Below are 23,959 nucleotides of genomic sequence, written 5' to 3' on the forward strand. Positions count from 1 at the left end.
TGTTTTGATAATTTGCTGACTTCCTAAACTTAAAAGCATTGGGTTGAGACCATATTTGGAAGAAGAGTCTCAAAGTTGGAAGCAACTTGAGAAGCACAGTCTATTCTACCATCTAACTCTTGGTATTTTTTTTTTTTTTTTAATATTACCCTTTATTAACTATCCCAGTGAGAAGGATCTAACTTTCCAAAGAAAGCTATTCCATCATTTGGCATCTTTGGCTTTTAAAATTTCAACTCAGAATGAGAAAGCATTTCAACAAATTTGTGTATGAAATTATCTAGACTCCTTAGAATCTTGGTCATTTCCCTGAATTGGTTTCCACATCCCTCCTAAAAGATGGTTCCTTGAACAGACGTCACAAAGTTTTAGGGTCATTAAATCAGTGTAATTCTGTATTGTTCTCTTTTAAGTACCCTAAAACCACCTTGTGGCAGCTGTTTTCATCTCTGCCCCCATTTACAGGCATCTCCCAAGTTTCTGTGTTGGACCAAGGCCTGCGTCAGGTGCTGGATGTCCAGAGATGAATAAGGAATTGTCTCTGGCAGAACTGTCTCGTGTTCTGATTTGTGTCACAGTTATGGTTCACTAAAGCCATCAAGTTCAGAAAGAAACACATGTGCCCTTATGAAACTGTATCTCTTCCAGCCTTCACATTTGTACTTGACTTTTTGGTTCACTGCAGTTTTCTGTGTGGATCCCAGGTAATTTTCCCTTGGTTAGATTTGGCACATCATTATTGCCTGTCAGGAAATTTTGAATTGATTCTGTCAGCTGCTGTGCTTACTGTCTCTTTAAGCTTTGTGTCATATAACATTTTTTCGTTTTGCCTTTTATATATCTTTGCTCATGCTATTGATTAAAAAATAATAATAAAATACTTGATCTAAATAGGCCTAAGCACAGACCCCTCCAGGTGACTGACAGTCTTTCACTTTTTTTTTTTTTGAGACAGAGTCTTGCTGCATCGCCCAGGCTGTAGTGCAGTGGCACGATGTTAGCTCACTGCAACCTCCACCTCCCAGGTTCAAGCAATTCTCCTGCCTCAGCTTCTCAAGTAGCTGAGATTACGAGTATGCACCACCACACCTGGCTAATTTTTGTGTTTTTAGTAGCGATGGGGTTTCACTGTGTTGACCAGGCAGGACTCAAACTCCCGACCTCGGGCGACCCGCCCACCTTGGCCTCCCAGAGTGCTGGGATTACAGGCATGAGCCGTCACGTTCGCTGTTGATCACCCAGATCACCAGATCTTATCCTGCACTCAGCACGATTTTGTTTTTTACTGTTTAGTGCCCAGTCTCCCTTGCCGGTTCTTCCAAGTGAACTGGAAAAACCTTTTGTCAGGTTGTTCTCCAGAAATCTTCTATACACACATTCACATAAGGCAAATAAGCCTTAGAGGTTTGTTGAGGCCTTTGGGTTCAAGGATTATATAGATCTCCTGGCCCATGGAATATTTAAATCCTTCTGCACCAGCCTTACTGAGTCATGATTCTGATTTAGCTTCCACACTTCAAGTGATCTAAAAAAAAAAATCTATTTGCAAGCAGAGAAGGGAGCCTTTTAAAAAAAAAAGGTATTGGGGGAAAATCTTGTTAAAATAATTATGAAATTTACTTGGAATAATAAGTGAGAACAGGCAAGGAAACACTAAAAGATAAAAACAACAAGGGAGTGTTTTGCAGCAACAGACATAAAACATACTATAAAGCTGTAACAATGTGAAAGTATGGTCCTGACTCAGGAATTCACAGATGAATCAGTGAAATGGAGTGAAGAGCCCAGAAACAGATTAAAGTACACATTGAAATTTAGTGTATGATAGATGACTTTTTTTAAATCTGTGGGGAAAGGATAGATTATGGTATTGGAGCACTTGGCCAGATATTTGCAGAAAATAAAGTTAGATCCGTGCCCTATATCAATACACTAAAATAAATTTCAGATGGATTAAATATTTAAATATATAAACATAAAAGTACACCATAAAATATATCTTCTTTTAGCATAGAAAATATTTTGCTCAGGATACATGTAAAATAGAGTTCATAAAGGCAAAGATTTTGCTACTTGAACTTTTTAAAACCTTTATGTCAAAAGGAAAAAAAAAAACGTTATGTCAAAAGCACAATGTACAAATTAAAGGCACTTTATTTTTTTGCAACATAGAATAGAGATTAATTTCTTTAATATACAGTGTTTATAAATCTATAAACAAAATGAGCCTCCTAATAGGAATGGACAAAGAATAAATACAAATAGTAAACATTACAAGAATGTTAACCATCTTACTATCAGAAATGCAAAATACAAAATGAGTTTTCTTTTCTATCTCAAATTGGAGGAAATACTCTGTGAAGAGGGTCAGGGGAAACAGGCACTTCATGTGCTATTGGTACTTTTCTGGCAAAATGTATCAAAATCTATTTAAGTCATTCATACTCTTTGACTTGGCCCTTTCCTTCCTGGGAATTTATCCTAACAAAATAATTAGGAATGCATATACATCTTAGTGTCATTTGTTAAAGGGAAAAAAATTGGAAATTATCTGAATGCCTGACAAAGAGGGATTGGTTAGTTAAATCACAGTATATCTACTCAAGGGAATACTACATGGCCATTAATCTATGATTTAGGACAGGGATTGTAGATAAGCTTAATCTGCCACACCCAGCCTGTGATTGATTCATAGTCTGTTCTTGGAACACTGTGTTGAAAAGGATTCTGAGGCCAGCCATGTCAGCTCAGCAGGGAAGAGTGCTGTGGTGAGTGAGGGATTTTGCCATGTAGAAGGAGAAGGACCTATAGCAGTTTGTCAGGTATTGGCTTATCCTATTGTAGTAGAATAATGATAAGGGGAATTATTTAGCCTATATTAACAACAGCAAAAATTGAATATAGAACTATATACTATATAGGCTTACTTTTGTGGGGTAAAGTCTGTGAGTTGAGAAAAATGACTTAAACATACAGGCAAACATACATGGTATTAAAGCAGTTGGTCAAACATTCACAGAAAATAAAGTTAGATCTTTGCCTTATATCATACACTAACATAGAATTTAAAAGTCGGTGAGTTGAGAAGAAGGCTTAAACATACAGAGTATTATCAATGGTTATTTTTGGTTAGTAGGCTTATGGATGATTTGTTTACGTTTTTGAGGGCTTGCTTTTCTTTCCCTGGTTTTCTACTAGAAGTATATTATAACTGGGAAAAAATATATAAGCATATAATTAAAAGACTAATGGAGAAAACAATAATAGATGTTGTCTAAAATATGGGCATGTTTTAAAGAATTCTAAGTCTCTAGATTTTGTTCCTTACTGACTGCAGATTTTTGGAGAAGCTGTATCTACCCAGGCCCACAGCATCTGGAAGTTGATGAGTCCTGTGTGACTTCAAGAGTCCCTGCTTGTGTTGCTTTTCTTTGCGCCCTCGATTTAATTCAGTAGGCATCTGTGGATATAAGAGACAAAGATATAGTTCCTGTCTTTAAGAAGTTTACTTTCTAGAAGAGAAGATAGACATATTACAGTAATAGTAGCAGCAATAGTAAAGAGAACAAATACTTACATAGTGCTTTTTTATGCTAGACATTGTTCTCAGTGCTTTATATGTCCTTACTCATTTACTCCTTACAGCGGCCCTGTGAGACAGGTAACATTATTGTCCCTATTTACAGAAGAAACTGAGGCATAGAGAGGCTAAGTAGGTGGCTAAGCCAGGTTCATACCCAGATAGTCTGACTCCAGAGTCAGTTTAAAAACTGCTTCCTTTCAGTCACTCTCAGTCGGGTATTGTTCAGTTGCCTTACGCCAGATTAGCTCATTTCCATCTCAGAACAAACCCTCCTGTCTTGTTCATCCAAGGCTTAATCGGCATTTCTTATATGTCAAACACCGGGGGAGGGCATGCAGCGTGAATGCAAAGTAGTTCTGTTCTTAGCGCCTGGGCGTAGGTTTGTTGAAAGGTTCAGGTGTAGAAATGTGAGTAAAGTATCATGCTGTGTAAAGTTGGTGGTGATTGTAGAATGCCAGAGACTAGGTCTGCTTTTCTTTGGTGTCTGCCTCTGAATCAGCTCCAAAGAGGAGGGAGGGGGAGGGTATTTTTAGATACAGAAAATCTTATCTTCCTTTGGATAAGGGGAATAACTGGCCCTTGATCTGAAGTGGGAAGTAAGAGAAACCCTTTTTGGATGGGTAGTAGGATAACTATGTTCAGGGCAACGGAGTGAATTGCCACACCAAGGGGTAATGGTAGCTAATCTGGAGAACTGGTGGGCAGATCGTTTAGTGCTGCAGAATGCTTTGGGAGCCTCTGAAAGGCAGCTTGTGACTGCAAGAGTAAGGGAACCCTGTAATGAGATCTGAATCCAAGATTGATTTTTGTAATGAGGAAATCGATTTCCCAAGGAAATTGTGTGACAGTATGATGTTTGGATGAGTGTACTTCTTGGTTGGTCTGTTGCAGACACTTTGACAGATTGTCTTTTTGTCTAGATTGTTGCTGTTTGCTCCTCATTGCTGATAGTGCTCCTTTACTTCTAATGATGTCTTGTTTTCCCTCCTAGGTTCATGGAATCCGAGCTGGACCTAAATGACATCATTCAGGAGATGCACGTGGTGGCCACCATGCCAGACCTGTACCACCTTCTGGTGGAGCTGAATGCCGTACAGTCGCTTCTCGGCTTGCTTGGACATGATAATACAGATATCCTTTCAGATCTGACCTCAGTAGGAAAGCTGACATGGTGGGGAAGTGCTGTTTACTCTCTCTCCTGTCTCTCTTTGTAGATGTGTGCTGTAAAATCTGATGTTCTGTTTCCATTCTAATTATCTTCTATCTTGAAATACACAGTGCTTTTTACTCATTTGAAAATCTGGTTTTTCTCTATTAACAAGTCTTGCAAATCTTGGGCAATCCTTAATTGTCCTATTTGCTCTTATTAGTACTAGAATTCATCGTGATATATCTGTTCATACATTAACAACTTTACTTTTTAGGATGTAGATTGGAAGGCCCCTTATGGGGGCAAAGCCAGACAGATTCGAATCTGTTAATTTAGGCATCTTTCTGCTAACTGATGGTCCAGTGGAGTTGAGACTAGAGAAGGTAGTGAACCGTGGTGGAAAGCACATTTGGATGTCCAGGAGGACAGGGGAGCTATTCTGTTTTGTTCATTCCTATATTTCCAGTTCCTAAAAGCGATGCTGGCTGTGGTGGCTTGTGCCTGTAATCCCAACACTTTGGGAGGCCAAGGTGGTTGGATTACTTAAGGTCAGGAGTTTGAGACCACCCTGGCCAACATGGCAAAATCCCATCTCTAAAAATATAAAAATGAAAATTAGCAGGACGTGGTGGTGCACGCTGGTAGTTCCAGCTACTCGGGAGGCTGAGGCAGGAAAATGTCTTGAACCTAGGAGGCAGAGGTTGCAGTGAGCCGAGATCATGCCGCTGTACTCTACCCTGGGCAGCAGAGTGAGTGAGACTCCATCTCAAAAAAAAAAAAAAAAAAGGACTGGGTACAACACATAATAAATAACATTTAATATTTGTTGATTGCATGTTAGACCTAAACAGACAATCTAGGTTTGACTTTCAGCCTCATTTTTGTGTGAAAGATGGTGCCCCTCCACAGCTTGTATTCTTTGCACAGGTAGAGTTAATAATTTTTGTCTTTCAGTGTTATTTTATTTTATTTGTTTTAGAGACAGGGTCTTGCTTTGTCACCCTGACTGAAGTGAAGTGGCATAATCATAACTTACTATAGCCTCAAACTCCTAGGCTTAAGTGATCCTACTCCTTAGCTTCCTGAGAAGGGACTACAGGTGCATGCCACCATGCCTAGCTAATTTTTTTTTTTTTTTAATTTTTTGGAGATGGGTCTTGCAATGTTCCCCAGGCTGGACTCAAACTCCTGGCCTCAAGTGATTTTGCCTCAGCCTCTGGAGTAGCTTTCCGTGTTACTGAGAGGATCAAAGGAGTGTATAAATGCTGAGCACAGTATTTATACATACGTAGTAGGTACTTAGTAAATGTTACTTGTCACTGAATCTGAATCGTGACTTCCAAAACCATTTTATACTTTATCTTGGCTATCAGATGTGCAGTAGCTTTATTGCAAAGGCTTTTGATGTGTCTGTGGACAGGGTTATGTTCATTAAACCAAATTCTCTTCTAGTAGTTGTTCTGTTTAAATCCAGATTTCCAAAGGTAAGAGACAAATGAAGTTAGTCTGCTTGAGTGATATTCACAGGGAATCTGCTGCTGCTTCATGTTATTTTCATCTTTCTGGTAATCTCTCTCCTGAGAGCGTGTCTGACTAAGTTCTTGCCTGGCTGATAATTCTCATAGAAATAAATCAGTGCATAATTTTAATGCAGGCTTCTTGAAGGACTGTCTTAAGACATTTCTGATGCTTCATGTAATGTTAGATAGTATCAAGAATTGATCTGTTAGCTCCCAGATTTATGACTTCGTTCACCAGGGTTTGCTGTGGGGTTCTAGGTTGTATAAGGACCCTAGTTAGTTAACTTGTTGCTGAGTGAGCTCAGTATATGGTCTCATGAAATTTCACTCAGTAGACCTGCTGTGAGTGCTCATGATGTACCAGGCACTGTGCTAGGCCCTTGGGAACCATAAGCTGTGCTGGTTGCTCAAGTAGCATCAGTCAGTAAATATATATTGGGTATTATCTTGGTCTGTTTGGGCTGCTATAACAAAATACCATGAACTTGGGTGGCTCATAAACAACAAAAATTTATTTCTTACGGTTCTAGAGGCTGGGAAGTTCAAGACCAAGGCACCAGCAGTTTTGGTGTCTGATGAGGGTCTGCTTCCAGGTTCCTAGATAGCTGTTTTCTCACTGTGTCCTCACATGGTGGAAGGAGTGAGGGAGCTCGCTGGGTCTCTTTTTAGAAGGACACTAATCCCGAAGGCCCCACCTCCAGGTACCATCACATTGGGGATAGGCTTCAACATATGAATCTGTGGGGGGATATAAACCTTCCTTCTTTGGTGGGTAACTGCCATACGCCTAGCTCTATTCAGGGTACTAATGATCTTCACAGATTCAGAGACTACGAGTTCTAGTTGTTACTTCACATTTCAGTTCACCTACAGAGGATAGATTTCAGAATCTGATCAGACCTTAGAGAGGACTTAGCTGAGCACCTTGTTTCTTTTTACTTAGTGACAAGTGTGAGGTCCAGATGTTGGACAGCTAACTTGAGGTTAAGACGGGCACTCCAGGTCTGTGATTTTCAGTCCACTGTTCCTCCAGTGCACCTCGAGTCTTCCTGTGAGATTTACGACATTGCTGACAGAGTCGCATGGTCACCTGTTACCCTATGTATTAGTACAGAAATGATGTATTTTCTTTCTGGAAACACCACTCATTCTTTTTTCTATTCCTGCTAACTCAAAATAATAGTAACAGCTTTTGGAAGATACTGACATTTTGCTGATTCACCAGCCTGGCTCCTGCTGGGGAGAAGACTGACACACAAAAAAATGCTGCTCAACATCGGCATATTTGGGAAAGGCAAGGGCACAGATGTTCTAAGTTGTTAAGTTCTGGTCTTTAAAAAGGGAAAAAACACATCCGCCTATAATAACTTTGACAGATTGCCATTTCCCTCCTGTTTTCTGAGAGCTAAACTGTTTTTTTTTTCCTCTTGTATGCCAACCTGCACCCAACTGCCCTAATGATATTTTTTAAAATCTGATTTCTAATTATGTCTTACATCAAATTTAAAGTGCATTTGAAATTTTTTTAATTACCTTAATTTTAATTAAAGGCAGCAATTAGGGTAAATGTCATCCTCCTCAAAGTACGATTTTTCTTGAAAGTGATTTCAGGAAAGGGTAGGTCCTCTTGACTTGCATCTACCATATCCTCTGTTGGTCGGAACGTTGCTCTCCCTGCAACACTGCACTCTGCTGCTTGTCTTATCTGTGATCTATAATGGAAATCTTTCTTCAGGAAACGGTTGTTAACAATTTACTGTTGTACAGCTGTAACTGCCCAAAACACCTTACCATGCATAAACAATTTCATGGCAGTCATGACTTAAATTTTTAATCTTTTTTAACTCTTCATTTATCAACCAAGACCATACATGGCTGGTTATGTTCCCAGCAAGCACCGGTCATCTTTGCTTTGTCCTCCTCTGCGAAAACATAAACTGTAGGGATTTTAATTGGATCAGAGGCTGGTTTGTTGTAACCTTAAGAGGCAGAGGATGTGAGAAAACAGCTTGTACCTCATCCTTTCAACCGTGAGAAGCAGCTTCAGAGTTTATTCTGGCGCTCTGCATCACTGCTGCTGGTGAGGGCTTGTCAGCGCTTCTGTGCCTCATCTGCCCCCTTGAGAGACTGGAGCCCAGCCATCAGTTGGCTGCAGAATGGATTCTGATCTGTGGAGAGCATATCTTGGGGGTGGGGAGCACACACTTCACGTGGTTTTGGAGGGTTACTCTAAATCCAGTCGGAGGGAGCAGAAGGTGGAACCCAGCAGCTGCTGCCTTTTCAAAATAATGCTTTTAAACACTTTTCCTTTAAAGTAAATCATTAAATGTCTTTAGAGCTCCTTTCTTGTGAACCTTTTAGAGTGTTTCTATGGAAAAATAAAACCAAAAGTACATTTAAAGATATTAAAGTATTGCTAAAAAATTCATTTTTGTGGACTGCTTTAAGCCAGATTTACTCTACTGGCCCAAAGGAACAAGGAGGAATAAAAGGGAAAAAAACAAACAAACCATAACAACAATCACATGGCGCCAAATGGATAAATACTCTGTTTTTGTATGTCGCTTGCCATGTTCTCAATTTGAGTGGTCAGTGGAGTCCCTTCTAAAGTCTTTTTGGTAGATCACTGTTATTTACTGGGTTCCTCCTTTGTATGATAAGTGTGTTGGATGCTAATAAAAAATAATAACTCCAGTTTAAAGCAAAAACCCTCTAATTACCCCCACCCCCCACCCCCATGGTGTGTGTGGAGAGTGCCTTTGGAGCAGTATGCTCAGGAAATACCACTGACTGGAGCCCTGACAAGGTGTGTGTCATCCCTGGCTTGGGGGTGTGAGGAGTGGAGATGGGTAAGCTTTTGACAGACGTGGAGATTAGCATACATTTCAGGTTTATTTTTGTAGCCTCTCCCTTTGCGATGGAAGTTGCCATTCCTCGTACTTCGGATGGAAGCTGATATGGTCTTGCTGGCTGCTCATGTCGTCACTACAAATTTATCAAGGTATCAGGTCCATGGCTTAATTAAAAACAAACAAACAAACAAAAAAACAATGACTACTGCTTCCCAGCTAAATGCCTTATTCTTTAATTAAAATTTAAAAATCCAGTAATCTGAACCCAATTTATTCAAAGTCCTCTTTCTCTCCACCCCTTTGTGAGACAGAAAAATGAGGTTTCACTGTAATGTTAACTTAAGATACCAATACATTGGGTTGAATGCTAATATTTAAGCAGGGAAAAATTTGTAAGTGGCAGAGTAGATCATTGTGCTGATGGGACAGCTCTTTTTGGTGTGGAATAATTTTAGGGAGTGGTCATTAGCACTGCTCTTTTCCAAATGACTGTTTAGTTTTCTTCTGATTCTAGAAAACCAGGGGAACTTACAGAGTTGTCAAGTGAGTTTTGTGAAGAATTACTGTGGGAATTTGGAAAATAAGGAGATCGGTGTTTTAGATCAACAGGGATCAACTGAACTTGAGTAGTCTGGGTCTGAGAATACTAAAGTGGAACAAACTGACCGAGACTCACCATGTTGTCCCAGAGGGTGTGTACAATAGTCAAGGGTGCCTTGTGTTGCAGACCCAGTGCTAATGAGCAAGAATAGGGCTGGGAAGGGTTTGAGCCTCCTAAGGGGCTTTCTTCTAATTGGACTGGGAGGGAGTTGGTATTTGCTCCATTGCTTTCCTGCCAGCACTGTCTTAAGAAGACTTACGTATTTTGAGCTGTTATTTTGCTAGGAGCTATATTTGTCTTGATATTTCCAGAATTAAAATTACATTTAAAAGAATTTACTTCTTTTTCACATCTGTCATCTGACTTCCTTGATATGTATTGATAAACCACTTATTTTTTGGAGCCAATTAAATGTGCTCTGAAGATAAACGCCTTAGGTTAAAAGTGCCAAAATGGCAATGTAGAAGAAGGATCTTTTAATGTAACTTGAAACAAACAAACAAACTAAACCTGGTACCAGATTAATGCAACTTTTGGTCTTGTTTTAGGTGAAATCTATGTCCCCGGAAGATTAGGGTGGTTGTAGCCCGCTTTGGACATTTCTCCTGTGGCATATTACCCCCCACTGGCATTTAATAAGGACTTAATAAATGTTGAATGAGTACATTTTCTCCTTCATATTAGTTTGATCTAGGATTGGAATAAGTGTCCAGTTTCATTCTAGGTAGCTTTGTGCCAGCTGCTTTTAAAGGAGAAAAAGACCATTTTGTCTGTTGTGAAATTCATCTGCATTAATTGAGCTATATCTAATTACTGTCCTAGTCTAGAACTTAAAGAAAAGAGAATTTTTTAAAAAGCTCACATTTATTACATTAACAGTTATATTCTCTGAATCTATACTGGTTTATTTGTCTTAAGAAAGCTTTTTTGAAACGACTTTTAAAAAGCCATCTGCTTAATACATCTTATTTCTCTTTCTTTGTTGTTGTTGTTTTTAATAAGTTTGTTCCTTGTGGACTCATCTCATTGGAGATTAATGAGATTAATGCTTAGTTTCTGTACCAAGACTCTAAGTGGGATATGACCCCAAAACAAATATCCAGAGCCAAAAAATAGAAGTAAACACCACTCTTTTTTTCCAAGAGCCATTGTGTTATGGACCATTTTGTGCCCAGCCGGTCTTTTCTGCTTTACCTATTATTACACTAACTTATTGCCCCAGTAGTGGACAGGTACAGAGGGAGTGTGTGGGTGGCCTTTCTACTCGACATGACAAAATAGGCTATCAAAAACTGTGTTTTAGTAATTCGCAGGGAGACAGGCTCTCTCTTTTCCTATTATACTTGGACAGAAGAGCCTTTTACCTTGTGAAATGAAATTGTAACTACAGTGGAAAAACCTATCACCCATGCCCAGAGTCTGCCTGTGAAGAAATGCTGGAGGGATGGCGAACCATGCTGAATTTTCTCATCAAGATTGAGAGTTTGTCTGTCTTTAGTTTTGATTCTCATTCCTCTTTCTGGTCTTCAAATGACCTCTGTCTTCTGGGTCATATTATATTACCCAGGAGTTGATGATGGCAATTACAGACTTATTACTGCCTTGCTGAAATGCTGTTTTGTGAAGTTGGGAATTTATATAAAATCAGTTAGTGGTAGGATTGATGAGATGTTTACCAGGGCTGGTGGGTAGCTGATTTCTTGTTTGACTTCTCAACTGAGGCAGGAAAGTAGGCAAGTAGATATCCATTGAAACATATAATAAGAAACAAGTTTTCATGGAAAAGCCATTTATGCTTTTCTATAAAATCACCTTTGTCTAAAATGTTTCTTATTTTTTAAGTTTCTAGGTTTCATGTGACACATTTGTGAGCATGGTGTAAGAATAATCAAAGAAAAATGTGATATCTTGCCCACAAGACCTGAGAGGCTGAAAAAGGACTTGATCAATCTGAATCTCTGTGGCATAGCTGAAATATAAAATTAAATCTTCCAACCCACTGTGGCCCAGAAAGGGGGGACTATGCTGTTGTTAGCTTAAACTTTAGATTTTAGAGGCTTTTGGAAAAATGAAGGCAATAGTGAGGGCTTTGGGCATTCTGTGGGAAGACTTGACTAACAATCTATATTATAGTGCTTTTACATTTCTTGAGTATTTTAACTTCCTTTGCCTTTGACATACCTGATCTCATTTATTCCTTATAGCAACTCAGTGGAAGAGGCTGGGCAGAGACTATTACCCCAGTTTTACGGATGAGGAAATTAAGCTCTGAGGAAATAAAGGGGCTTGCACAAGATTACATGGCTGGTGATAATTTGGGGACCATTCAGATCATTAAAGATGTGAGGCAAAGATGAATATGATATGACCCTTGTCCTCAAGCCTGCTTTGAGTCTTCGTCTGTTGGTCTTTCAGATATACTACACTTGTCTTTTTGAGGCTATTGCGTAATAATCATCATATACAAGTTAATAAGTATTTAATCATTCATGGTGTTATTCAAGAGATGTAAAGGTAACACTACTTACTGCATTATTGCCTGCCTGATTTAGATCCTTTTTCTATAGACATTTATTTATTTGCTTGCTTTTTTTTTTTTTTTTTTTAGATAGAGACAGGGTCTCACTAGGTTGCCCAGGCTGGTTTCAAACTCCTGGACTCAGGCAATCCTCCCACCTTGGCCTCCCAAAGTGCTGGGGTTATAGGCATAAACCACTATGCCCAGCTCAGTTGTCCTGTAGCCATCTGACTCCACAGTGAGGGGATGGATGGATGGATGGATGGATGGATGGATGGATGGGTGGATTTAGGTGAATGTTGCCATACATATTAAATAAGCTTTTGAATGGGTTATGAACTTTTCAAGAGAATAAATATGGGAGTTTCTTGGAAGAGTGGGGAGATGTTAACATTTTATTATTTTCCCTGAGTCTTTTACTAATTTATGGTGGAATTAAATGATAGTTCTTTTCTCTGTGGTTACAGCAGGGTCAATAGCTAGAATTTACCTGAATGTAGCCATATTTAAACTGAATGTATATCCCCTTGTGCATTAATATGAAATATAGTTGGCAATAGCATTGTTATTGAAATCAGGTGGACCTAACATTTCTCCCTTACTATTGCAGTGACCTTTAGATAACTTTTTTTTTGAGACAGGGTCTTGCTCTGTCATCCAGGCTGGAGGGCGGTGGCACAATCTCAGCTCATTGTAGCCTCCACCTCCTGGGTTCAAACAATTCTCCTGTCTCAGCCTCTCAAGTAGCTGGGATTACAGGCATGTGCCACCACACCTGGCTAATTTTTGTATTTTTAGTAGAGACAGGGTTTCACCATATTGGCCAGACTGGTCTTGAACTTCTGACCTCAAATGATCTGCCCACCTTGGCCTCCCAAAGTGCTGGAATTATAGGCATGAGCCACCACAGGCCAGAGAAGTTAACAACTGCTAGCTTCACCTTTCTTATCTGTTAAATAGTGCTTACACCGAATCTTATAATGCTGCTGAAAGAATTCTAGTAGCATAGCACCAGACATGATGCTGTGACTTTTAAAAATGGCGGCTATTTTGATGATGACTATTTTAATTTTAGAGAGGGAGAACTACTAATTCCTACTAGTCAAGGGTAGCTCTAGGGTTTCTAGGGGTTAATTTGGTAGCCTGGTTATTTTTGCTGTTTTTTATTATAACTGGTTCAAATACTTTGTGTGTTTCAGTTTACTCTATATCAGGCACATATGTTGACTCTGTCAACAGCTTTCTGATTATTTTTTAGATGAAGATGTTAAGCATGAAGGATTTTTTGTCCAAAGACCTTTAAGCTCTTTGCTCATACTAAGTTTTGGGCAAGTATCACCTTTAAGAGTGAAGGAGTAGGACACAGAAAGCTTAATTACTTATTCATGATGGTCAGCTGGTCAGTTAGAAATGAGTAAAGCAAACCTTCAAGTAATTTTTCTTTCAGCAAAAGACCTGCATATAATGCCCAGAACATCAGTCGTCAGCTAGCAAGTCCTGTCATTTTTGTTCATATGTTCTGCATCTTTTATTTTTCTTTTTAGTAAAACTGCCCTGATTCTGACCTTTGTTAAATCTTCTGGATTCTGTTGTATGTGGTAGCTTTGGAATAGGCCTTTCTCCTTCAGGCTGGCTCCCACAACTACCCACACATGCTGTCCACATGGTGGCTCCTGTGTGCCACCCCCATCCCTCACGCTTACCGTGCTTTAATGCATGCTGCACTCAGCTTTTAGCTTATTCTTTCAAAATGTTATTTTCTTCAGCTAGTTTTAATTTTCTCTCCCCTTTCCACTTCCCTCCCCTCTCCTCCAATCCTTTCTTCTCTTCAAATGCCTTTGTACATTCCAGTCTCTCTGCTTTTATTCCTGTGGTTTTGCCTTCTAGTCTGCCTGTCCTCATATTTTTAGTTGCCTGTTTTCTGAGCCGTCTTCTTCTAGCAAGTCATTACTAATTCCCCAGCGCCATCTGATTGCTCCTTTTCATGACGCGTGTGGTTCGCATTGTCCGTATGTATTCTTCATTTGTTACGTGTTGGTTATTGCCTGTGGTGTATGGTTTTTAAAATTGTTTTAGATTATCTATCTTTCTCATCTTACAGATGAGGAAACTGAGGCCCAGAATGAAGAATGGATTGGCCTTTATCATGTTCAGTGCTTTAGTCATCATGGGCATTCATTAAATGCAGTTTGCTGGAGCAAGGTATCTGTTTCTCTCTCTCTCTCTCTGTCCCGTTGTGTGTGTGTGCACCCGTGTGTGTGTGAGAGAGAGAGAGAGAGAAAGAGAGAGAGATAAGAGAGTTTTCAGGTGAGGGAAAGGAAGCTTAGTTATAAGTTTAGTTCTGCCACCCAGTTTCCAAATATAACTCTGTCCTTCATGTTTCCCTTTCTTTATACTTCCCTTTCTTTTCTTTTCTCTCTCTCTCTCTCTTTTTTTTTTTTTCCTTTGAGACAGGGTCTCACTCTGTTTCCCAGGCTGGAGTGCAGTGACGTGATCATAGCTCACTACAGCCTTGATCTCCTGAACTCAAGCAGGCCTCCTACCTTAGCCTCCCAAGTAGCTGGGACTTTAGGCATGTGCCACCACTCTTGGCTGATTTTTTTTTTTTTTTTTCCTAAATGTTTAGTAGAGACAAGGTGTCACTGTGTTGCCCAGGCTGGTTTCAAACTCCTGAGCTCAAGCAGTCCTCCTGCCTTGGCCTCCCAAAGTGCTGGGTGTTATTACAGGTATGAACCACTGTGCCTGGCCTTGCACTTCCCTTTCCTTTTCCTATTTTTGCACAGTTTTAAATTCTCTATTCTTCCTTTTATGTTCATAGCAGTGTGACATTTGAGGGGACAGAGGTTGATGGGGACTAGCCCAATTCCATATAAATTTTTCCCTTTGTTTTCAACCAATTATGTCATGTCCTGGTCTCTGAAGACTCCTTGGTGAACATCAGCCACCTCTTAGAAATGATTACTGCCTTCGAAGGTGAACTGTACAAGGTAGTTAAGATTATACTGAGTTTCAAGAATTTAAATTATGAGATGAGGTTGAGGGTGTTGGCCTATTTCTCACTGGAAAAGTGACTTCCCAGGTGATCTATTTAAAATTTTGAAATCTGTGAAAATTCAGTGAACCTATGGACTAAGCAGCCAGGAAGGCAGCATAAGGAAAGAGACCGAGTGAGTCAGTTAACATTTAATGAACACCCACTGTGGGTAGAACCCTATTGAAGAGTTGTTAATAAAACCGGAGTCTATTAAAGGTGAATGGTGATAAAGCAATTGAGGAGGAAACAGAAGGGAAGAAAAGTATCGGTACCGTTTCAGTGTTCAGTACCCTTAACATTTTCACATGTGTCCATAGCCGTGGTCGATTTGCTTCAGGAATTAACAGATATAGACACCCTCCATGAGAGTGAAGAGGGAGCAGAAGTGCTTATCGATGCTCTGGTAAGTTGCACATCCTCTGGGGTTTTGCAGGTTTGTATAAGTTGTTGGCATTACCACTGCTATCGTCTCTGAGAGTGGGTACCAGGTGGAACTCCACAGTGAGGCTGGACTGTGGTGAGACTGGAGTGAATAAGGAGAGTGAAAAAGCAGAGATATGACTGGGGCAGTGCTTTATGCTTTGGAACGGTGTCAGGCAGAGGCCTCGCCCTCATTAAGTCTCTGCTGTGGGCAGGGCCATTTCTCATTCTTCTCACCACATCCTTTCACATTGGCATTATTGCTGCTATTCCCATATACAGCCATGAAGCTGTGGCTTAGAGAGGCCAAACAAATGGCCTGTGGTCACACAGCCAGGATTTGAACCTGTGGTCTCCTAGAGTCTATATTTTCTGCCCCTTTCTTTCCTCCTCTCTTTTGTTGCTACTGACCTTTTTACAAAGAGCTTTCACAAATGTTTGTCTCATCTGGACTTTCTAATCCCAAGTGCCAGTGAGAACAGGTATTTTACTTATTTTACAAATAGGTCATCAGAGAGGAATTGGAGAATGTTAAAAATGAGAATAAACCTTATAGCTCATTGAGGCCAGAATGTCTTTCCCTGCCTGTAGAAGACAGGGCAGTCGATGTCTGCAGTCTTTTGAGGAGCCTTAGGCTAGGCCTCAGAATATTCTTCAGCTATTGATTCACGCAGCAGCCAACCCAGAGGAGTTGGTCTGTGAGGTGCAGCTGTGGCCAGGTGCCAGCTAGTCGAACTGCCTTACATGCGAGGAAACCCAGCTGCGGAAGTGAAGACTCCCACTGGGTTGCTCAGCCAGTCCTGTGACAGCTGATAAAACAGCCTGCATGTTCTGATCCCCACCACAATCTGTTTCTACCGCCCTAGATTTCCTAGTTCACTGGTGATCAGAGAGGGCCACAAAGCTGAAAAGGCACCCCAGCTGGCCAGTGGCAGAAGTGCATCTAGTCCAGCCCCTACCCTGATACCACCTGTGGAGCTCTGTCCACCTGCAGAGCTGGATCCTTCCTCAAGGCTCTGTGGATTGTTCTTCCTTCTGTTGTCTTCTCTTGTCTTTTCTCTCTGGTAAGGATGTTGGTATTGGTTTTGATTCAGTTAGCAGTTTATCAAAGATCACTACAGCCACTTGTATTAGAAGCACTTGGGGTGCTTGTTTGGCTACTTTCTAGTCCTACCCAAGACCCACTGAATCAGAATGGCTGGGCCTGGGGTCCCAGATGATCTCAAAACCCACTGCTACACTGCCCACCTCCTCCTCACCCTTTCTCATAATGTTCTCAACACTAGAAATTTCTCATGGCCCGTGCTCGCTGCTGGCATTTGGTGTGAATGAAGGGGTTGTGAACCCACTGGTTATGAAGAACTGGCTCTTACAGGGAGTGAGGCTGGAGTCCAGCAGGGCCATTTATGACTGAGTATAATGAAAATTTCTATGGCCATTTTTCTTTCAGGCTCCTTTAGAGAGCAAACTGCTACTTTTATAGAATTCAGGGCCTTTATTTTTCCTTTGAACCACTGTGCAGAAAGAAAAGGATGATGTTGGGAAGTCCTTTTGTTTTGAGGGGCATCTGAGGAAAGACTGTGGCACTTGCTCCTACTCTGTGTCCCCGCAGTGTCGTTTGTGCAGTCTTACCTTCTAGAGGTTAATTACATGGCCCTGAATGAGCCTTCCTGCCTGGTCCCTGGGCTGATTTTAATTACCATCCTTTGCCTGTCTGAATAGGGAAGACGAGAGAGGAACAGCTAGTCTGGCTGTTGCATGTAAAACGTACCCAGAAACAGCAATTCACACAAAAGTCCCCTTTGTTTTTTCCATGTTGCCAAGCCCACCGACAAAAGCTGCATCTTGGCAGATTTTATTGTTTGTTTGGAAAGAAACAGTTCACCCTCAGTCTGGGGAGCCATTAGGTAACTGCTATGCAGGATGTTCTGTTTGTTTAGTTTAGTTTTTATTATTATTATATTAGTTTAAGATTTTGACTCTTACAGGTTTATCCTGGTGGGGCTGGTAGGATTCACAAGCACTGAACATTCCTGGACTCCAGTAGATTATTTGCTTGTCTGCAGCCAGTCAGAAGTCATCAGTAAATATCAGAGAACAGAACTGGCGGTGGTCTTCCATTTACTTTTTTTACTCTTGTGCTGCATTCGGGAAGAAATTTGATAAGTACTCTCATATTACAAGGGTTGAGTTGTCTTTGTAGTTTTAATTTGGGGCCAATATCTGAGGCCTAGAATTGCATGAGCAGAGGCTAGAGGGCATGTGGCAGAATTTATTGTGGTGTGCAGTTTGCAGTTATTGCTTTGGTCTTTTTCCCAGTTGGAAGTCCTAAGCAATAGGATAGCACATTTGTGGGGAAAGAATGCTGTCCTGGCATTCTCAGGGATCTTCAGGGTTTTAAAATTTGGTTCATATCCACTGTTGTTACTTAGGCAAAAGGCACATATTTGTGCTTTGTAACAAGTTGATCTGGTAGCCTGTAAAATGGACTCTTTTCTGAAGAGTGGTAAACAAGAGGGTATATTGCTTTGATGGCAATTCTCTGGCTTACCTCTCCACAGATGACTTTGGACTTCTTGAGAGTGATGATTAAATTACAGTAATTTTTCTACTTGCCAGTCCCAAAACTTGCCGTGTGCTAGGTAGTCCCATGCCTTCGCTCATGCTTCGCCTTCCGCTTGCCTAGCCTTGCTTCTCTGGGGCTACCTGGAATATTGCCTCTCATCTTGTGAGGCCTGACTTAAACTTTATCTCTTTCCTTTTGAGTTTTTTCCAGACTCATCACCTCAGCAGGATGTGTTGTTCTATCACTTTGTACATCCTGGCACTTGTCACATTGGATTATAGACATCTGTTTATAAGTTTGTCCTTCCTGAGGGGTGATCCCCATCAGGGGAGTGGTCAGAGCAGTGGCTTTGTCACTTACCAATTCTGTGTCCTTGGGAAAGTTACTAACCTCTCCATACTGTTTCTTTTTCTGTAAAATGGAGATAACAGTAGTGCCTATCATACAGTACCAAAGTGAGGAACAAGTGAGATATGTAATAAGTCTTTAGAACATTCTGGCACAGAGTAAACACCTGATAAATGTTGACCATTATCATTGTAAAGGTACTATGCCTGGCAGATATTAAGCACTTAGCAAATGTCAGGTTAAAATTGTATGCATCATCTGCCACACAGTAAGATGTCTGTGAATATTGAGTTCAACAAACATTTTTTTCAGTTTAAAAAATATTTCAAAAACATTTTGAACAAACACTCAATAAAACCACATTTAGATGGGATGGGCCTAAATAAGACATGAGAGGATAGAGCTTTAGTTTTTTTTTTTTTTAAAAAAGGAAGAAATAAGTAATGATAATACAAGGCAGAACATTGAAAACAGCTATGAGAGAGGCATGCTTCTGTGGACATGAAGAGGAGGGAGTGCTCGCTTCTAATGGAATAATCAGGAAGGGCTGCAGAGCTGCAGGTATCAGCAATGGCCTCTGAAGGGGGCCTTTAATATGAGAGCATATGGAGGTGTCCCAGCCTATGGAGATGGAAGTGTGGCTGGGTGGTGTAGCTGGCCAGTGTCTAGGAGCCAGCATTTGCTTTACAGAAACTCTTTATAGAGTTCCACAAAAGTGGCTTTGATGTGGACTACCAGGGGACTACCCTCCATACCCATTCCTGCACTCAGTTAACCCTACTGAAATGTTAAACTTTGAAGCCCCATCTCGGTTTGCCTTGGACTTGGTTGGCGATGGATTTGTGCTGCCCAGGTGAGACTGAGGTTGGCCAGGTTTATGTTGCTGTAAGGGTACTTACTATGAAAATCCCTGGATCTTATTCCTTCCCATTTCCATGCATGTTCTCACCTTCATCTGTATTTGTTCCAAAGCAAAATTCATTTGTTCACTAAATGTTTATCGAGCACTTGATGTGTTCCTGATTCTGGAAACCAGGTGTACAGCTGTGAGCAAGCCTGACAAAGCCTCTGTTTTTGTGGAGCTCACATGGTATGAGTGTAGGGAGAAATAGTAGATACATAAACAAGAAAACTGTCAGAGAGTGGTTCTCTGTTTAAGAGAATTAAAATAGAGTGATGTGAGATAGAGTGGCTGGGAAGTCAGGTTGGATTAAATAGTCGGGTGAGGCCTGAGTTCTGAAAGAAACCAGCCATTCAGAATGTTCAAGAGCAAGATGGGAAAAGGGCAAAAGACATAAGGCAAGACTGAGTTTGACATATTCAAGGAACAGAGAAGGGGCCAGTCTTGTGAATGTACAGCTGGGGTGAAGGGAGAACGCAGAGTCAGAGCCAGACCACACTGGGCTCTGTGGGCCTTGGTGAAGAGGTTGGGTGGCATTGCCAGGGTGAAGGGAAGTAATTGGAGGATGTAAGCAGGGGAGTGGTGTCGTAGCCTGACCAGCGTTTTAAACAGGGCATCTAGCCGCTGTGTGGATAATGGACTGGAGGGGCAAGAATGGAAGCTGAAGAGTTACAGCTCAGATACAAAAGGCCTGAGTTTTGTATTATGACCATGTTACTGTATTATACTCAAAACTTGTTTGATCAAGATTCAGTGGGTATGGGTTTTATTGTTACTGCTGTTTTTTAAATGTGAAATTTCTGAAACTCCTAGTAGGCAGAAAAACCCCAGTCTAACTCTTGAGAAAGCTTATTGGCAGATTGTACCAGATAGAAAAAGAATCCTTCAAACCCTCTCATCTGTCTCTTTTTTATTTCCTCCTCTTCTCTTATATCCATCCTCTTTGGTCAAGTGGAAGATGATGTCTGATCGTGCCCTTGAACTTTATCTCAGTCGGACCTCCCGGAATATTGTTTGGGAGGCCTGCTAACAATCAGAAATAACAAATGACTTATCAGAAAACATCACACCCAAGACAGTCCTGATTTCCAAGGCAAGGGTTCTCTGGCTGATGCTTTAATGCCTAAGCAGGATTTGTTTTTAGTTTCAGACTTTGTCACAGGTCCAGAAAATTGAAGGTAGGCCCAAGGGGCTAGAGGGAATAGATCAGAATGCTAATTTGTACTTTTACTCAGCGATATCCAGAGGTATGCATAATATAAATATTTTTTGAAGGTTTTTCTGAGCTAAATGTATTTTGACTGCTTTTGGCCTTCCTGCAATCAGATAAAATTGCATTTAACCCAACTAAACATAAAGTTTCACAGTTTGCAAGCTTAAAAAGGGGTTGGATTTCCGTAGCAAGAAAAAAGATTTTCCACTAGCCGGAGGCCCGTTATCCATAACCACTCAGCTCTAGGACTTAAACGCATTGCTCACTGACAGTGTCCCCACCACCTTCTAAACAGCAGAGATGGGAAACATAACTAAGAATCAAAGAAAGGGAGAAAAATAATGCAGATAAAGCGGCAATAAGCAACTGAAATTGGTGAAGCAGTTTGCAGAATTGGCAAGCAGTGTGATACCCACTGGAGTAGTGGTGTCTGCTGCTTTAGGATTCAGGGAGATTATAAGTCAATCAGGGTGATTTAGGGAAAAACATACTGTGACATGGTTCATATTTTCCCCAGATGTTTTCTCTTTTCTCTTACATACTCAAATTGTCCAGTTAATTAAGGAAAACATTGTAGTGGATTTCTTTAGTGAAGCTTTTGCTGGCTGTGAGATTTGAGAGCAAGATTGTATAGCTCTTGGCACAAGATGGGAAAGCAGCACTTTCCTGTGTTTACAGGCTCCCAAATCTGGCATCAGTGTTTCTTCAAATAGTATCCCCTCCTTGTTCCTCACACCAGGGCATAAAGGAGAGCCTAGAAAAATCTAATTCATTTGTGATTCAGGTATCACAAATTAGTCAATAATTTCACGTTTCCTTTGTCCACATATTTCCCTTACATCTCACCCAGACAGAGTAAAGAGTCCATGTTTCAAGATCTATGCCGCCTGCCATTGCTTGCCTCCTCAAGCTCGGTTTGAATTGTGTCTATAGAATACTTTACATGCAAGGGCTCTGGAAGTATTTGGTTGGATGAGATTGTTTCCTTCTTTTTTCTCCCTCATTCTCTCCCCTCATTGAAATAATGGGGGATTATGGGAAAAAGTAGAGTTGGAGTTGGGTACTTCCGCCACCAGCTTTGTGACTTCAATCAGACTAATTAACCTCTCAGAGCCTTTACTTTCTCGCCTGTGAAAGATGTGAGAATTACATGAGGATAAATGGAGCAATTACAGTGCACAAACTATGTGTTCCATCAGTTTATTTAAATTTAGCAAGATTTACTGAGTATCTGCTGTATATAGCATTGTAGTAGACTTAGGATATAGAAAGATGAATGAAGCAAGGTGCCTGTCTTTCAGGAACTTGGCTTTTTCTTAGCCAGTGGAAGAGAGGAACAGTGAATAATCAGTTATCAACAGGGCAAAGGGCTAGATTCAAACCTTCTACTTGATTCTTTGAGCAGCTGCCATGGACTAGACCTAGGGTAAGGCCTGTCACATATTTTCATTTACTCTTTAGAACTTATCCCCATTTCATAAGTGAGGAAACCAAAACACTGAGAGGGAGGATGACAAAAATATGCAGCAGACCGTGTCTTCAGATGTGGCTTTACTTATTGGCTGTGCTTAAGAATCCGTTACCAGATGGATCATCCCTTCTCAATGACAGAAAACTAGGTGTTTCCTTAGTTATCTTCCTTGGTGTGCCTCAGGGCTACCTAAGGGCAGTCTCCCTAGGACACAGATTGTGCACAGGAGGTACATGAAGTAGTAAAAGCATCATTTCACCTAAGGAGAAGGAAGCCTGGTTTTTGCCTTTGCCTCCACTGCTCCATAGCTGTGTGGTCTTGGCTGAGTCACTAACGTCTTGAACATCAGCTGTATGGTGTGGCTACTGAAAGTTTCTTATCTGTCTCAACATGTCTGACTCCATTAAGGGAAATGCAGTAGCTTTCTGTGCATCCCATACAAATAGAAGATATTTTATTGTGTTGATTATTCCTTTTAAGAGGGAACTATAAATTCTTTATAAGTAGTAGTTTCATAAAAGCTTAGCAAGGAAACAGGAATGTTTTGAGGTCAACATAAAATGTGACTGGTGAACATTCCAGCGAAACATCTTTTGGTGCATTGGCCTAGAAATGTGTTTTGGCTTGAATGAACTGCTGACCTGACTTAAGATGGCATTCTCGTGAGTTGTCTGAGTACCACAGAGAAGGAGAAAGAGCACAGGGCTTGGTTTCAGATGGTCTGTGTTCAAGTGCTAACACTGTCACTCACCAGCCTTTTAACCTTGAATTTTACTTTGTCTCCTTGAGCTCCAGTTGACTCATCTAAAGTTAGAGAGAATGATGCCTGCCTTTTACTTACCTCAGGGTCACTTTAAGACTTAAAAGAGATAATGGGATGGAAGAGCACCTTGTAAACCATAGATTGCCGCTTTTTTACTTACTTTGTTCATTCAAATAGTGGAGAAGTAAGTATGGGAACGGGAACATTTTGGGGACCATTTTGTAACATCCCTCTCTCCTTTTGCTTCGCTGTTCTTGCAGGTGGATGGACAGGTGGTAGCACTGCTGGTACAGAATCTGGAGCGCCTGGATGAGTCTGTGAAAGAGGAGGCAGATGGCGTCCACAACACTCTGGGTGAGAGGAAGGGTGCTTGCCATTGCCTGAGTTGCTTTGTGTTTGTTTTGGGACTTTGTGCTCATTTCCCTTCCTTCTTCATAATAGAGTCAATAGCAGGAGTGTTTTCCTTCCTTCTGCTCCCAAACTGCCTTCTCAGAAGTGAAGACCTTTGTGTAAATTTCATATAACTGCAGCTTTTGTTTGGCTTGTGGGTAATAAAAGCAGAAATCCACGAAGTAGGTAACCTTCCTAGTCAGAAACTGCTGGCTCTGGTTAGCAGGCCTTTGCCTCCAAAAGTTAGGATGAAGTCTATGCTGGTTGATTTTGTTTCCTTTGGAATGTGTATATTTAAACATTTTAAATCATTTTAAGTTGGTTTTTCTTATCACTTTCCTTCAATGGAACTGCAAACTTTTGGACCACTCTGTACCTTTGTAGGACATTTTATTTGAAAAAGAGTTAGTGTTTCTTTCTCTTCTTAGGTATAGACTACCATGTAAACTGTGAGTTGAAATATTGCTACTACTTGACTGTCCCTACATCAGATTTTCATTTAAAATGATTCCTCTGTAGTATTTCTCCTCTTCTCCTCCTTAAATCTCCCCAGTCTTTCCTTTTGTAAAGTTGTTGAACCAATATCCTATTTAAAATTGTGTTTTGGGGGTAGCCCTCTTTATTACTGG

General features: G+C 40.7%; 1 protein-coding gene across 1 annotated transcript in view; it reads left to right on the forward strand.

Moving 5' to 3' along the window:
* The window catches only part of CTNNBL1 (catenin beta like 1), a 179,065-nt gene that overhangs the window by 47,930 nt on the left and 107,176 nt on the right, over nucleotides 1-23,959 (forward strand). The window contains exons 4-6 of the mRNA XM_017859113.1: nucleotides 4,575-4,714; nucleotides 15,564-15,661; nucleotides 23,201-23,294. Coding sequence (XP_017714602.1) covers nucleotides 4,575-4,714; nucleotides 15,564-15,661; nucleotides 23,201-23,294 — 332 coding nt within the window. The remainder of the gene's footprint in view (nucleotides 1-4,574; nucleotides 4,715-15,563; nucleotides 15,662-23,200; nucleotides 23,295-23,959) is intronic.

This window comes from Rhinopithecus bieti, unplaced genomic scaffold, assembly GCF_001698545.2.
Source record: "Rhinopithecus bieti isolate Rb0 unplaced genomic scaffold, ASM169854v2 scaffold_38981, whole genome shotgun sequence".
NCBI lineage: Eukaryota > Metazoa > Chordata > Mammalia > Primates > Cercopithecidae > Rhinopithecus > Rhinopithecus bieti.